The 16,325-nt window shown below is 47.3% G+C and overlaps 1 protein-coding gene across 1 annotated transcript in view; it reads right to left on the bottom strand.

Moving 5' to 3' along the window:
- The window catches only part of LOC142858110 (maestro heat-like repeat-containing protein family member 7), a 32,925-nt gene that overhangs the window by 14,563 nt on the left and 2,037 nt on the right, over positions 1-16,325 (bottom strand). Inside the window, exons 3-12 of the mRNA XM_075987330.1 lie at positions 14,124-14,188; positions 13,659-13,781; positions 13,466-13,545; positions 12,976-13,105; positions 11,580-11,666; positions 6,478-6,585; positions 5,870-6,005; positions 4,707-4,795; positions 3,230-3,379; positions 1,586-1,740 (exon numbers count right to left, since the gene is read on the bottom strand). Of these exons, the coding sequence (XP_075843445.1) occupies positions 1,586-1,740; positions 3,230-3,379; positions 4,707-4,795; positions 5,870-6,005; positions 6,478-6,585; positions 11,580-11,666; positions 12,976-13,105; positions 13,466-13,545; positions 13,659-13,781; positions 14,124-14,188 (1,123 nt within the window). The remainder of the gene's footprint in view (positions 1-1,585; positions 1,741-3,229; positions 3,380-4,706; positions 4,796-5,869; positions 6,006-6,477; positions 6,586-11,579; positions 11,667-12,975; positions 13,106-13,465; positions 13,546-13,658; positions 13,782-14,123; positions 14,189-16,325) is intronic.

Genomic DNA, 16,325 nt, shown 5'->3' on the forward strand with positions numbered 1-16,325 from the left:
TCCTAGCCTTTGCTGGTACCAGGCATGCAAACTGTGCCCAGACACACATGCAGACAAAACACCCATACTCAAAAAACTAAATTAAATTTAAAAAAGACAACTTGTGGGAATCTGTTTTTCTTTATGCCATGTGGGCCCCAGGGTTTGAACTCGGGTCATCAGACTTGGGGGCAGAACCTTCACTTGCTAAGCCATCCACATATTATATGGTTGTAGATACAGAACATTCTTAAAAAGGCAAAATGATGGGGCTAGAAGACAGACCAGTGGCTGCCAGCAACTGAGGGTTCAGGAAGGGGCTGGTCCTAGAAATTGAGGACCGGTAGCCATGGACATGCCATCATGGTTGTGGTGATGATTGTTGTGACCAGACTTTTAGAGAATCCATCTAACTATATGTTTAAAAAGTGAATTTGCTACACATATGCTAACTTTTTGTTTGTTTTTGAGACAGGGTTTCTCTATATAATAGTCCTGGCTGTCCTGGAACTCCCTCTGTAGACCAGGCTGACCTCGAACTCACAAAGACCCACCTGCCTCTGCCTCTGGAGTGCTGGGATCAAAGGCGCATGCCACAAGCTTTAATTTTTGTTTTATTTAAAAAAGAAAACTATAATACAATATAGCCTTACAATATAAGATTAAGAAGCCATTAAACTTTTACTTACTAAATGGTTATAATTTAGGAAACTTTGAAATAAAACAGTAAATGAAAAAGCACACAAATTAGAAAATATAGTACGGGCTTAACTATACATATATTATATATAATAAGTATATGTTATATATAATGTTTGTTATATACAATATAACATAGCATGCATTATATACATAGTTTTTTTTAAAAAACTGCTTTCAGAAGGTAGACAAATCATAAATTATACCCAAATGATAACAGAAGGTTCTACTGGCTGATATTTAAAACATTATATTTTTTTGGCATTCTCTAAATTATACATGCTTCCAATATTTTCTGCAATAAGACCTAGGTGTGGTGGCGCACGCCTTTAATCCCAGAATTTGGAAGGCAGAGGCAGGTGGGTCTCTGTGAGTTTGAGGCCAGCCTGGTCTACAAAGTGAGTTCCAGGACAGCTAAAGATATACAGAGAAACCTGGTCTCAAACAAACAACAAACAAACAAAAAGATTTTCTGCAATATGGCAGACAACTCTTAGAATCACTCTGCTCCAAATAAATAAGAAGATATTCAATCTTGAGTAGATTTTTAAGCCTAAGCTGGGGCTGGGGAGATGCATTTGGAGCTTCAGCCTCCACACAAAGTGGCATGCAGCGGCACCCATCCATAACCCCAGCACGGGGGAGGCAGAGGGTCAAGTCCCTGGGGCTGAACTGGTGAGCTCCAGATTCAGTGAGAAACCTTGTCTCTGAAAAGTAAGATGCGATGTGGCTGAGGAAGACTCCTGACCTCACCCCTGGCCTCTGCACACACGTGTGCACATCTGCACACACGTGTGCACATCTGCACACACCTGCAGCCACATTTGAACATGTGCGTGCACACACAGATATCCCGTTAAGAGGACAACTAGCGGCCTGTAAATGTGTAGCTGAGGGGACGGGTAACCTCTGTGACGGGTCCTCTGTCTTGTACAGCGTCAGGATGACCTCGTCTGTGTGAGACTGGACCAGCAAGTGGAAGGTCTTCCTTATGGTACTCTGGGCAGCTTTATCGGTGACTCTGTCTATGTGGAAGCAAATTAAGTGGATGATTTCTGGCACCTGAAAGAACAGGGGGGAGGGGAATTGGTTGTTTTGAGAGTGGGAATCACCATTTGAAGTAGCAGACAGCATAGCGCCCAGTGTCAGGCCCGAGCACACCCGTCTGTGGCATTCCGCCCTGGCCAGCCACTCCCAGAGGACTGTGAACTTGTGGCCTCCAGACCTTCAGAAGGGCAGATAGAAAGCAGCCATGGAGGGCCATACCATGTCTGGAACACATGTCACGAAGAATGAAGGAAGAATGACTTGGGAAGTGGAAGACAGGGCTGTAGGACAAGGTGTTGCCTCTCTGGAGAGGGAGGGACTGGCTAGCTCTTCTGTTTACTGGCTTATGGAGCAGAGGCTGCTTTGTGTTGCGTGGCATGGGCTCTGAAGCTCTGGATTTGAAAGACGCTTCCAAAGTTACCTTTGTGACTTAGAGGATGATTTTTATCTTCCCCGCGTTTTCTGTCCTCACTTAGGAAACAAAAGGGATGATTTTATCTCCCTCAGCGTCAGAGTTAGCACACCTGCACGGACTGGAACAGCGATTCTCAGCCTGTGCTGTGAGACCCCTTGGCGACTGAATGACCCTTTCACAGGGGTCACAGATCTGATATCCTGCATAACAGGATATTGACATCACTATTTGTAACAGTAGCAAGATTACAGTTATGAAGTAACAACGAAAATAATGTCATAGCTGGGGGTCACCACTGTATGAGGAGCGATACTAAAGGTTGAGAACCGCTGTGCTAGACCATTATCTGTCATGCACGAAGTCCAGAAACTTCCATCTCCAAGGCTTATGGCCTCTTTGAGCCTTTCTTATTTTATATTAATTGTGTGTATGTGCAGTGACTATAGAGGCTAAAAGCAAAGGATCCCCTGGAGCTGGAATTACAGAAATGAGCTGCCCGATACAGGAGCTGGGAACTGAACTTGGGTCCTCTGGAAGAGCAGACCTTGCTCTTAGCCACTGAACTCTCCGTCCAGTCTGATTTTAATTATTTTTAAGGAAGTAGTTTGCAAATAAAAAGCTATGTCTAAAGTAACAAAAACCTGTCTAGGTTGGAGTTTGGGTATAACATGGTGTGTTCTTGTCCCTGGCTTATGCCATGAACCAAGGCTGCAATAACTCGGTGTAATGGGAGAAAATTGACAAAAGACGGAGAGCTGCTTCTTCATGGGGTGCCGAGAACCGAACACAAGCCAGGGGACAATACAGAACTACATTTCGAGAGCTGTGCCTAAGAGGGTGACAAGCATCTTTACCCTCGTTCCCTTGCATGCCTGGCTCTAAGGTACATTAGTCCCATTCGATTCTGCATCCTACTTCATTCTTCCCCACAAAAATGCCTTTCGCACTACTGCAAAAACAGCTCACCATATAGACTTTTCCCTTCCGGGTTAAGGCACTTGGGATTCCTTACGCTCAAGTGGATAGGAAATAGATCAACCCCCAAACAGGACAGAAAGATACCGAAGCAGTGTGTCCACCAGTGCCTACCTTGGCAACTTCTTCCAGAGGGTACTTCAGAATGATCTTTAACGTCTTAGAGGCTGCTAAGACATTATTTGTGCTGCCACTGGTCATGGCCTCCATGGCCACCATGATCACATCGGCTCTCTCTACGGGGGTCAGGTATTTCCTGAAGAACTGAAAGAAGAATGGGACTCTCCATTCCAGCATCTGCTCGAAGACTGCCCCGAAACCTTGGGCATCCACAGAGACCCATCAGACAGGCTTCCATTAGGAGGCAGCCTAGGGAGCATCTCTGATTTGAGGTCAACTCTAATGCGTTACCAACACTGATGTCCCCAAGCAAGAGCAATAGTTTAGACAATGTGACACAGAGGATGATACCAAAGGCCTTTTTATTTCTAAACTTGAGATGCAGTTAGGTGAACCCACTGGAAACATGTTCTATGCCTAGTGACTGTACAGCCTTGCCAAGGAAGTAGAAAGCCAGGCCTGCCTCACATAGGAATCTGCAAACATGAAGCCCATTGGGGTCAAGCAATACTGGTGCCAACTCTGTGTGTGGCTCCATTGTTGGGATCTAGGGAGGACTGGATAAAATGATGCTTGATATCTTTGCCTTCTGTGTACTCACCATCATCCAGGGTTAGGACGGAGGGAAGATGGTGTGGAGGAAAATGCTAAGAGTGGCTGTGGCAGGGCGCTGAAGCTAGCCCTGAAGACTGAAAAGACTTCCTGGAGTACGGTACCGACAAAAAAGGGGACGAAGTTCTAGAAATGAGGCAGAATGTGTGAAGGTTGGGGGCAGGAAGGCCCTCAGTGTGACTGCTGTGTCTTACATGGAAGATTGGAGCCAGCAGGAAGAGAGACTGAGTAAGAACAAGGCAGGGCAGGTAAGGCAAGAACCAGACCGTCAAGGTCCTGGGGGACCACCTGAGGAGGTTCAGACTTCAGAGAAAGCCAATGGAGAACTTGTGCGCAGTTTGAAGGTTTGTGTTTTAGAAATGTTTTTCTACCTCCATGTGGAAAAGGCATGGCAGAAAGATGGCTGAAATGGAGCCTTCAGGAGGAGGCTACTGTATGGACCAGGCGAGAAGTGATGGGGACTCAGAACGGTGGCATGGGGCTGCGGCGGGGTGGGCAGGTTGAAGAGCTAGCTACTCAGGAGGCAGAGCAGTCAGATGTGGTGTGGCATTGGACACGGAGAGGGAGGGACAGAAGGAACAAAGGACACATCCCAGATAGCTGCCCGAGGCCATCTGGGTTGGCTGAGCCTGGAGACACCAGCCCTGCCTTCTAAACCCCCTGGCGACCTCAAACTTCACAGAGCTAAGTGTCACTAGAACGCACCTTACACCTTTAGCCTCCTGTCCCTGAGAACTTGGATTTGTAAACACTTCTGTTTGTTGCAGTTATGACTTCTATAATCCATGACCCAGACCCCTCTCTGACCTACTAGCCCTCCCGCTCTGGGCATCCCGTGCACGGTGGGCATCTGGGTTACCAGTGTGAGGTTCTGCATGTTCGCCAGCCAGTTGCCACGGAAATGCTTCTGTAAGTCCTTCAGAATCTTCTCTGTCTTTGGTCTGACACCTCCAATCCAAAAGGAGCAAATAAGGGGCTAAGCCTCATCAGAGGAAAAGGAACCCACACTCCCATCTCTCCTCCAGGTCTCTGAGAGCAATAGAGACAAACGGATTAAACAGCACTCGCCCCAAAGAATAAAGGGGGTTCTCTAGCATTTAAGTGAAGGGCGAAGGGAGGATGTGGGCTGGGACTGAAGCTGGCCCCTATTCCTGTACCATGACAAGATGTGGACTTAAGTCATCCTCATTGAATCACAAGAAACTGCCTTTAGGGGGGTTACAAATGCCTTGGTACCTCTGTGACCATGATTGTTTGATACAGAACAGCCAGCCTGAACTAGTGGGAGCTCACAGACTCTGGACTGACAGCTGGGGAACCTGCATGGGACCAAACTAGACCCTCTGAATGTGGGTGACAGTTATGTAACTTGATCTGTTCTGGGTGGGGTGACTGACAGTCACACCAGGACTTATTCCAGATGTATAAGCTGGCTTTTTGGAGCCCATTCCCTGGGGTGGGATGCCTTGCTCAGCCTTGGTACGGAGGGAGGGCCTTGGTCCTGCCTCAAGTTGGTATCCTAGACTTTGTTGACTCTCCAAGGAAGGCCACACCCACTCTGAGGAGAGGATGGAGGTGGGAAGGGGAGGGACGAAGAACTGGGGTTGGTATGTAAAATAAAAAGTAAATTTTTTACTTAAAAAACTATGAAAAGAAAAATATCCCCACATTTGTTCCCCAAGAAAAGATGCTTACTTTCCTAGTGTTACAAATATGGTTGGGAGGGGACATCTAGGAAATATGGAAGTACCAAGTGGACCCCCAAAAGTAAGCTTAGCTGCCCCCTCACAAGATTGTCATTGAAAAGGACATAGTATCTGGGATGGGGCTGGCATTTATCCAAGTAAAGTTTCTAGGTTTGATCCACTGATCAGCTGGCCTCCTTGCACCATGGCATATCCTAACCTCTCTCAGGTGCACCCGCTAGAGGGCCCAGCTTTGGGGGTACATCTAAAACAATGCAGGTCTCCACCAGCTCAGTGGGTCCAGCTGCAGGCTTCCACCCAAGTGCCACCCACTTACTTCTCTGAAGCACAAGGATGGTGAACAAGTAATACAGGGCCTCCAGCGCTCCTGAGCTGACATCCTGGTTGGGATCCAGGCAGAAGATGCTGAAGGTCCCGATCAGCCTCCCGATTATGGAGAACAATACCATGTGCTGACGGGAAGCAGAAATGGTCACCACATCATCCCGAGGCAGCTTCTCTCCCCGAAGGTCCCCCACTCCAAATTTCTCCTTCCTTCCACATTCTTCTGTGTGCCTCTGTGTGCCCCATGCCTCCCTACCCCACACTGTCCTGGCCAAGGAAAGCATCCCTAGCCAACAATGAGGAAAGGAACAGATAAAGCCCAGAAACACCTTACCCAGTGGGCACTGGGTCTCCCATCGGCTGTCTAGGCCAAGGACCCCAACCAGGCTTATTGGAGCTTATTAGGTCCAGGAGAAACCAAAAAACAAATCAAGTCTCTTGGTCCTCAGGGACAGAAATACACTGAAGCAGAAAAGTGGGGCATACTCTGTCTACCTGCCCTCCAGTGGCTCCTGCAGAAGCCGGGTTCAACCAGAGGCCCTGTACAGAGACGCAAGGCCTGCTGCGTCTGCCTTGCCGCGAGCAACCTCAAATACTCACTGATAGTTCTGAGAAATTGCAAATAAACCTCAGCAGTCGGGAGATAGTGCCCAAGGCTCGGGTCTGTTCGTGCACTTTGTCGGTCATCATTAACCAAGGTAAGATGATCTGCGGATGGGACAGAGACGCATCAACGCGGCCGTAGAGCAGCACTGCCTTCCTCGCCAGAAAAGACCGAGACAGGACTCTACAGCAGTCACGGAGGAGCACCCCGATGCCGGTTCTGAGCTTCTTCACTTGGGCAATAGTTCCAGGGAGAGCAAGGCGCAGCTTCGAGGGCCAGGAGGAGCAGGAGGAAATGGAAGACACATCACACCCCCCCCCAAGCCAGAGAAGTGTTCTCTGAAGGGTGAATTCAGAGCCAGTGGTTGCTACGGCTTGATAATAATGTGCTTCCAGTCAGAGCTCTGTGGACAAGAACTCACAGCGTCCTCCCTCAGTCCTGTGGGATGGGATTTTTATCGCTGTTTTAAGTCGAGGTCCCGCCAGTGAAGAGGGTCCTTTGTCCTGCTTGGAGCTTACTTTCGGAAAGCGGGTCTGGGGTCAGAGCCGAGGAACAGGAACCTTTCTCCCTATCATGGACATTTAGTTTTTAAAAAGGGGGATAGACTGGGTCGTGGCAGTGCATGCAGTTAATTCCACCACACAGTTCCTGTGTGTAATTGAGAAGCAGGGGCAGGTGGATCTGAGTTAGAGGCCAGCCTGGTCTACAGAGTGAATTTATGACAGCCAGGGCTACACAGAGAAACTAAAAAAAACAAAAATAAATAAGTTAATTAAATTAAAAATAAAAATAAATAGGAAAAATCAAGGGCTGAGAGAGAAAGGAGAGAGAGGGAGGGGAGAGAGAGAGAGAGAGAGAGAGAGAGAGAGAGAGAGAGAGAGAGAATGGAGGATGGGCTGGAACTGTGGCTCAGTGATACAGCATTTGCCTGAGGACCTGGATTCAATTCCTGGCATTAAAGAAAAATGGAGGGAGGGGGATGACAGAGAGAGAGAGAGAGAGAGAGAGAGAGAGAGAAACAGAGAGAGACAGACAGACAGACAGAGATAAGAGAGAGACAAAGAGAGGGAGAAGGGGTGGGAGAGGGAAAGGGATGAAGAAGATGAGAGAGAGGGAGGGAGGGAGGGAGAGAGACAGAGAGAGAGAGAGAGAGAGAGAGAGAGAGAGAGAGAACTACCCATACCTGGTATCCAATAAAAATTCAGACTTGTAGTAGATGTATACTTAAAAATCTACAATTCAGCTGGGCTGGGCAGCTCACACTCGTACCCTGACATTCAGGAGACAGAGGCAGGAGGGCTGCTGTGAGCCCAAGACAAGCCTAAGCTCTGAAACCCAGTCAATAGGAAGGGAACTTTCCAGGCCATTGCCTGCTTTATTTCTTCACTTCTATACTTAGTGACTCAAGTATACAGTGTTTTAACACTAGGGTCTTACCCTCGAGTTCTGCTGGGCAGTCATGGGCAAGAGAAGTTGCCTGCATTGTTTGAAGGATCCATGAAGTACTCTTGACCAATATCTTAAAGGGAGGTAACTCACACCTGGAGCTGGGCTTTTTAAAGTCTGACAGCCCATGGTGTCTGGTAGAGGCATTATCCCTCTGTTTATGGAAACTCCATTCTAAATTCTTTATATATGGTTTTTATGTAGCTTTTTCCTTTCAGTGATCTTTAGTGTTATTCTATAGTTCAGAGTCAAATTAAAACAAATTATGATGCAGTATGTTACCATAATTTTATACAAAAGATTCTAAATGAAGTGATAAATATAATCCAAATTTTGTGGCATATAAAATGACTCACGGATTAAAGAAAAGTCTAATGTTAAATGGAATAAAGAGAGTGCTTACCTCAGGGCGAGCCCCCACCCAGCTAAGCTTTTAATTTGTGAAAAGGAATTAAAGAGAAGCTTAGGTCCTGGTATGTTGGTACACACCTTTAATCTCAGCACCCAGGAGACTAAACCGAGAAGATTTCAGAATTCAAGGCCATCCTGGTCCACAAAGCAAGTTCCAGGAGAGTCAAGCTTAGGCAGTGAAGGAAACCATTAAACCCAGGAAGCTAGTGAAGATGTTATTGCATGAGGGGACCATGTTCCAGCCCCACTAGGCAGCAGAATTTGACAGCTTAGACTACATGATTCTGGCTTTAGAGTAAAGGACAGAAGAAAGAGGTTATGAAGCCAGGCAGTGGTGGCGTCTGCCTTTAATCCCAGCACTTGGGAGGCAGAGGCAGGCAGATCTCTGTGAGTTCGAGGCCAGCCTGGTCTACAGAGTGAGTTCCAGGACAGCCAAGACTCTTACACAGAGAAACCCTGTCTTGAAAAACCACCACCACCAACAACAACAAAAAGAGATTGCTGAGTCTCAGAATAGACTTTGAACTTTGGATTTTTAAACAAGTTTGAGGCTGTTATAGACTGTGGGAACTTTTGAAACTGAACTAAATGCATTTTGGTTTATGTTGCTGCTACGATCCTATGGGGGTCAGGGAGAGAAAAGTGGTGGTTTGAATAGGAATGGCCCCCACAAACTCCTGTGTTTGAATGCTTGGTCCACAGGGCACTATTAGGAGGCGTGGCCTTGTTGGAGGAAATGTGTCACTGTGGGGGCGGGCTTTGAGGTCTCAGAAGTTCAAGGCTAGTGGCTCACAGTCTCCTCCTCCTTTCTGTGGATCAGGATGTAAAACCCCTCAGCACCTTCTCTAGCACCAGGCCTGTTTGCGTGCTGCCTTGTTTCCCACCATGATGATAACGAACTAAACCTCTGAAACCGTAAGCCCCAATTAAATGTTTTCCCTTATAACAGTTGCCGTGGCCATGCTGTCTCTTCACAGCAACAGAAACCCTAACTGAGAATGGTCCCTCCGAGTACTCCTAGAAATGCAGGATGTGTGGTCTCCACTGGCTGTCTACTGTAGACAGGCAAGGCTTCCAGCGGTGGGTCTGGGTTGCATTCAATAGAGTTGCTGACCAAAGGAGTCCCGTAGAAATCCCCCCAAACAACCCAGGCTGCTGCTAAGACAAAGGGTTGCCCTCCACAAATTGATGGTGGGGCCCGTTGCCATGGACACATCTACAGAGCTCATTGAACACATAGAAGTCGAGCCGTCACCCCTATATTCTAGTCTCTTTGGTGCAGGAAGGTGTTCTTCAGGCTACTGGAAGAAAAACATGGACACCAACCCAGCCACAAGACCTTTGACCCCCAATCAGTCCTGCCTATAAAATACGTTAGGTCAATGGTGGCACAGAACTTGTGGGAGTGGCCGACATATGTCTGATTTTATCTAAGGTCCATTTCATGGGAAGGAACTAGCACTGCTAGGATAACCAGGAACCAGAGACTAGATAGCCCAGAGACCTGGTAAAACCAGGCACTACTGGTCAAAAAAAAAAAGGTATTAATCAAATGACTCCTAATGATTTTCTACTGTACTCATAGACCAGTGCCTTTTCCAGCTCTCATCAGAGAGGTCTCCCCAGCAGATGCAGACACCCACAACCAGACATCATATGGAAAGAGAGTCTGAATTGGAGATCTCCATCAAATCCCTCCCCTCAGAGCTCAGGGAATCTTGAGGAAGAGGAAAGAGAAAATTCTCAGAGTCAGAGGGGATGGAGGACCCAGGAGAACACGGCCTTTTGAATCAAGTAAGCAAGATGCATCTGAGCTCACAGAGACTGAACAGCAGCACAGGGCCTATGCAGGTCCACACCAGGTCCACTGTATATGTACCATAGCTATTAGCTTAGTACTTTTATGGGACTCCTGACTATGAGAAAGTGGATCTCTGGCTCTTATGCCTGCTCTCTTCCTCCTGTCGGGGTGCCATGTCCAGCTTAGAGATGAAAGTTTTCAACTTTACCTTATCATATTTTATTTTTTCGTGTTTGTTGCTGTTGCTTAGAAGCCTGTTCTTTTCTAATGAGCAGCAGAAAGGGAGTGGATCCAGAGGAAAGGGAGGGAGGTGTGGAGGAGCTAGGAAAAGTAGAGAGAAGGGAAGCTATAATCAGGATATATTGTATGAGAAAAGAATCGATTTTCAATTAGCAAAAGAGAGAAAAATATAGACAGTTATTTTGACAAAAATAATATTAAAAATAATAAAATACTCCATTTTTTATGAGAAGTTGGAAACTTTTGCAGTGGTGCTGTTTTATTTTCTTTTGTTATATATAGTTAAAACAGTCTCGCTATTTAGCCCAGGTTGGCCTCAAACTCATTGCAATCCTCCTGCTTCTGCACTTCAGTGCTGTATTTATAGACATATGCACTATGCCCAGCACCATTTTTCTTCGGAGAACAAGAACCCTAGTAATGAATGCTGAGGACTTCACCACGACTGGAACTAGAGCTCAGTGCCCCCTCCCTGCCTCGAACTCCAAGAATAACAGGGCTTTGTTATCACACTCACAATGAGGTGTCTATAAAGCATGGAAATACCTCTCAGCAAACACGCCAGCCACAGTCCATTCCGGAGCACTCTGTCACTCCCCACACACAAGCCAATGCCTCCTGCAGACAGCCCTCGTCAAGACTGTCTTACGTCCTACCTGGACACTCTGATCTCCATTTGTGATGTTACAGAATTTCGGGCAAAATGTCTTAGTCCAGTCAGTAACCACTTTGGTCATGAACATTATTTCCAGGGAACCCTTGGCTATTTTCCTAATTCAAATTCGTTCTCAGGAAGTGAAAGTTAGTCAAAACTTAAGACTTTGAAGTCAACTAAAGAAAAACAAAAGTACTTGGTAATGCTTTGAGTCTGCTGGAGGTACTTCTCATCAAGAGGTAGAAGACCAGCCTATGGGGGAACACTGATCTCCGTCACAGAGCAGCGAAAACACGCTAAGAAGATTCAAGTGTAAGCTGGACAAAAATAACATAAATATGGGCACTGCTAATGTCCCAGCATGCCCTAGTTCTAGACAGAAAAGGCTCCGCAGCCTGATGACTGTGGTCTCCAAATGTCCCCCTCAGAGTGTCTTGAGGGAGACGCAGGACTGCATCCTCCAGTGATGTTTATACACTGGAGAATCTCGGACTGTTGTACTCCTCCTGCCTTGCCCTGCATACGTACAAAAAACAGCCACCTACCTCTATGAAGTTTTGCAATATAAGCATGTCGGGGCTCCTTTGTTCCAACACAAGAGCTTGTAGCATGTCATCCAAGGCCTGGATTGTCTGAGGATCAAGGAGACATGGGGTATACCATAGGATGACTTCCGTCTTTCCTACAGGATGAAGGAGCAGGGGGCCAGCGTGGTTCTGTTGTCCTTGCATCTGCTCACACACCAGTTCCAGTCAGGTTTTCTTAGTGGTGAGTTTTCTCAGTGAGCTTACTAAAGGTGGGGGCAGGCCCATCTCAGTTTGTAGCCAATCGTAAAATACAGGCTGTAGATACTTCTTGCTAACTAAGATAGCCTACTGGGATTCTCAGTGTTAACTAGTCATGCTCCCAGTTTATGGAGACCACTGTGTTTTATCTTTGCAATTTTGGGAACTGAACCCAAGACCTCTTGGGTGCTAAGCAAGTGATTTACCACTGAGCTATAGCCCCTGTCCAGATTTTAAAACCAAATATTATTGGGAAAACTTGGCAGTCCTTTCACCAATTATTCTATATAATCTGTGGGTTTTATTGCTAGTCTAAGACTAAAGCTGTCATGTGGACTTTCAAGGAGAAGGGATGTGGGTGATGACCATTCCTTGGGAAGCCTGGGATGACAGCAAGCAGAATGGAGGCCATGGGGTCCTGAGGGAGGAATCAGAGCAGGAAGAAGGCCAGGAAGGCAAGCAAATAGAGGTGATCCCCAAAACAAAGTCACCCCTATGGAGATCTTCAGCAAGAGACAATAATGGTGCTTGCCTTTTTGTAGATTAGTCTTTCCCGGTGTGTGACTTCTGCTTATACTGCCTTTGTTTAACGCTGTGAAGCTGTGTTACTGTGCCTGTCTAAACCACCTGATGGTCCAACTGAAGAGCTGAATGGCCAATAGCGAGGCAAGGGCAAGGATAGCAGCGAGGTTGGCAGGCAGAGGGAATAAAGAAGAGAACCAAGGAGGAGGAGCAAGAAAAAGAGGAGAGAAGACGCTAGGGCCAGGCCAGCCAGCCATGGAGTAAGAGTGAAGGTAAGATATACAGAAATAAGAAAGATAAAACCTCAGAGGGAAAAGGTAGTTAGGATAATTTAAGTTAAGAAAAGCTGGCTAAGCCGGGTAGTGGTGGCGCACGCCTTTAATCCCAGCACTCGGGAGGCAGAGGCAGGCAGATCTCTGTGAGTTCGAGGCCAACCTGGTCTACAAGAGCTAGTTCCAGGACAGGAACTAAAAAGCTACGGAGAAACCCTGTCTCGATAAAAAAAAAAAAAAGCTGGCTAGAAACAAGCAAACTAAGGCCGGGCAGTTATAAATAAGACTCCATGTGATTTATTTGAGAGCTGGGTGGTGGGTCCCCCAAAAGTGCAAAAAAAAAAACCAACAACCACCAATACCTGGAGGTAGAGACTAGCGCTGTCCTTTCGGTCTATACTGGGCATGATGGGCGGCAGGGAGAAGACGCTGGTGATGCTCACGTTGACCAGGTCCAGCTTCTGGCATAAGTGGAAAGGTGGCTTCACCTGGCTTGGAGGAGAAGCGGGTAACAAGGGACTTCGGGGAGCCTGCGTGAGGCTGAGGGATATTTTTAGAACCCTCTGGGGGAAGCTGCTCTGCTATTCTCTGAGGTACAAACCATGGACCACTTTTCAGTGACTCCTTGTCAGGGTGGGGGAACACTGACTAAGGAGACTTTCTACACTCGATGCCCTACTAGATTTCCAATTGGCCCCCCTGGTCCCAGGATGCAAGCAGATGAAGTGGCAACTATAGACTTTGCCACTTTTAGCCTCCAGCCAAGTTCCCAAACTTTGCCTATCTTCCCAACCCAAATGTCCTCAGGACCAGAATCCCCAGGGGCTGGGAGAGGGTCTGTGGGGAAGGAACCTCAGGGCCACAATGCAGAGCATGGCTCGCTGACGCACTCCGCTATCCAAGGTATCGGTGGGTTCTTGTCGGATGAATGTCTAGAAGGATCAGGGAAGATAAGAATTTACCTCAGAGAGGGTCACCAGTCTTGGGTTGAAGGACTGCCACCTTCAACCCAGAGTGACCAACTAAGAGTTATGTTCTTTCTCACCTCAATTTTCTTGGCCAGAAGCGTTTTGGGATAGTAGTTATTCATGTTGCCGTTTGCCTGGTAACGCACAACACTGCACAGAGTTGCCACAGCATTCAGGAAATTCAGCTTCTCTAAATGAGACTAAGGCAGAAGACAAAACCAGTCTTGGAGCACACCATGAGACCTGCACTCCACACTCTGCCCAGTCTCAACCAGACTGAAGTATTGGTTATGCCCTGGTACTAGACAACACTGATATTTGCAGCCTCTGTAGCCTTCTGGGGGACAGGAGGGCAAAGAGTCTACAAGGAAGGTCCTTTAAAGAGGAAGGGTACCGCCGCCTTGTCTAGTGGCCTGGCCTCCAAGAGCCCCTGGCGAGCTGACATTCTGGTGGTCTCAGGAACAGGGCTAAGGAAAGATGGACCTTCAGATTTTTTCCCCTTTGCTCCTCAGTTCTCAGAGAGTCGTAGAGAATTTTCTTACCATCTCGCCTGGTTCCATAAAGTCCAGAATTAGCTGATAGGCTTCTTTTTCTGATTGGCACAATCCTGAAAAGGGGGGTGTCATTGAAGGAGGTTAGCTGATTTCATCAGGTGGGCTAGGAGGGACAGACTCTCTTCTCCTCCCCCTCTGCTGAGAAGACCAGAAAACCACCAAGGTGCAGCGTGGGCATGCGTAGCGCCTCTCACAGGTCTTTCACTTACAGCTCTCACTTAGATTTTGTGCATCAGATGTGGACACTGATTCGAGAATGATTAGGAAGGGAGAAGCCTTTAAGTCCCTTTCAGCGTCCCACAGATTTCTGTGGACTGTCCCACACTGCCTTTGAAAGTCCTGTTTATGGCTGGGCAGGGGTTGCACACACCTTTAATCCCAGCACTCAGGAGGCAGAGACAGATGGATCTCTGTGAGTTTGAGGCCAGCCTGGTCTACAAGAGCTAGTTACAGGACAGGCTCCAAAGCTATAGAAAAATCCTGTCTTGAAGAAAGAAAAAAGAAAGAAAGAAAGAAAGAAAGAAAGAAGAAAGAAAGAAGAAAGAAAGAAAGAAAGAAAGAAAGAAAGAAAGAAAGAAAGAAATTACTGGTTGTGAATGGACTTTGAGTCTCAAGTCGGCCTTGGGAGCCTTTCTTATGGACTTGAGGGAAATGACTATAACCTAAAGGGCCTGCCGCAATGAAAGGTGAAGACAGTGTTTAGGAGGGAGGCTGGGAAGAGTCCAGAGGGATAAGAATGAAGGCTATGGCAGTGTATGGCCCCAAAGGAGCACAGATAAGGGGCCTGAGCTCAGGCCTCTGCTGTTCTTCCACATCGCCCTACACACACACACACACACACACACACACACACACACACACACACACACACACACGATCCCAGGCGGGGCTTGAAGGCACAGCATGGCTCTTCCGTTCACTAGCCTGCGGCCTGCAGCAAAGGAAGCTCTCAACTTAGTTTCCTCAGTTGTGCAATGGGGAAGATGGACCTCCACGTTGTGGGGTTCAATGAACTAATAAAGGCAGAGGGATCTTCAGTAAATCAGTGCCACCCACCCCCACCCGGCCCAGGATTGTTGAGCATGCCTGTAATCCTAGCATCTGGAAGGTAGAGACAGAACCAGGAGTTCAAGGTTATCCTTGGCCAATATTGAGTGCAAGGCCAGCCCGGACCTTCAGAGGGATGAGCTGAGAGACTGAAACCACAGCCCAGAGAGACAAATGGTAGCATAGCAAGGGAGGGGGCAGTAGTAAGCTGTCAGATCCGGAATCTATTTTGATGATCAGCAGAGACAGATGGTGGACATGAGGAGAGTGTGGAAGTTAGGACTGGGATTCGGTGGTAGGGCACTTGCTCAACATGCCGAAGGGCCTGGGTTCAACTCCTCGGGAAAACTACAAAACACAATCTAATTAGGCATAGTGGCACACACCTGTGTACACACCTGTGCACACACCTGTCATCCAAGCACTTGGGAGACACATGCAGAGGATCTTGGATTTGAGGGCACCCCCGGCTATATAGGTTAAGATTTAAGCCTACCTGGCCTGTAGAGTAAAATCCTGTCTCAGAAAGTGAAAATAGATACCAAAGCTAACAAAATTCAAAGAAAGAGCTGTGGTGGCGCACACCTGTGATTCTAGTGCTTGAGAAGCTGAGGCAGAAGGATCAGTGCAAACATGATGCCCGCTTCCTCTACAGAATAAACTCCAAGGCAGCCAGTGCCATGGTACACGGTGCCACATAGCAAGACTCTGCTTTGAGGGGAAAATGCCATGGTACATGGTACCACATAGGAAGACTCTGATTCAAGGGGGAGAAAAAAACCAAAACCAAAACAAGCAACAGATTAAGTTCTGACCTGAGAAACTAGAAGGATTGGGTTGTTGTTTGTTGACCTGAGGAGACCTGGAAATAGCAGTAAGGACAGAGTTCAGCTGGAGCATGGACCCTGCTGATTCTAAAATGTCTACCAGGCATCAAAGTGCAGATATCAATAGACTTTCGGATAAGGCATGGTGTTGCATCCCTGCAATCCTAGCTAATCAGGAGGCCGAGGCAGACAACTCACAAGCTTGAGTAATGTAGCAAGACTCTGTCTAAAAGGAGAGGAGGAGGAAGGAGAGGGAGGAGGAGGGAAGGGGGAACAAAAGAGAAGACCGACAGAATAAGAGCAAGTAGAGGTGCTA

Source organism: Microtus pennsylvanicus, chromosome 10 (assembly GCF_037038515.1).
Source record: "Microtus pennsylvanicus isolate mMicPen1 chromosome 10, mMicPen1.hap1, whole genome shotgun sequence".
NCBI lineage: Eukaryota > Metazoa > Chordata > Mammalia > Rodentia > Cricetidae > Microtus > Microtus pennsylvanicus.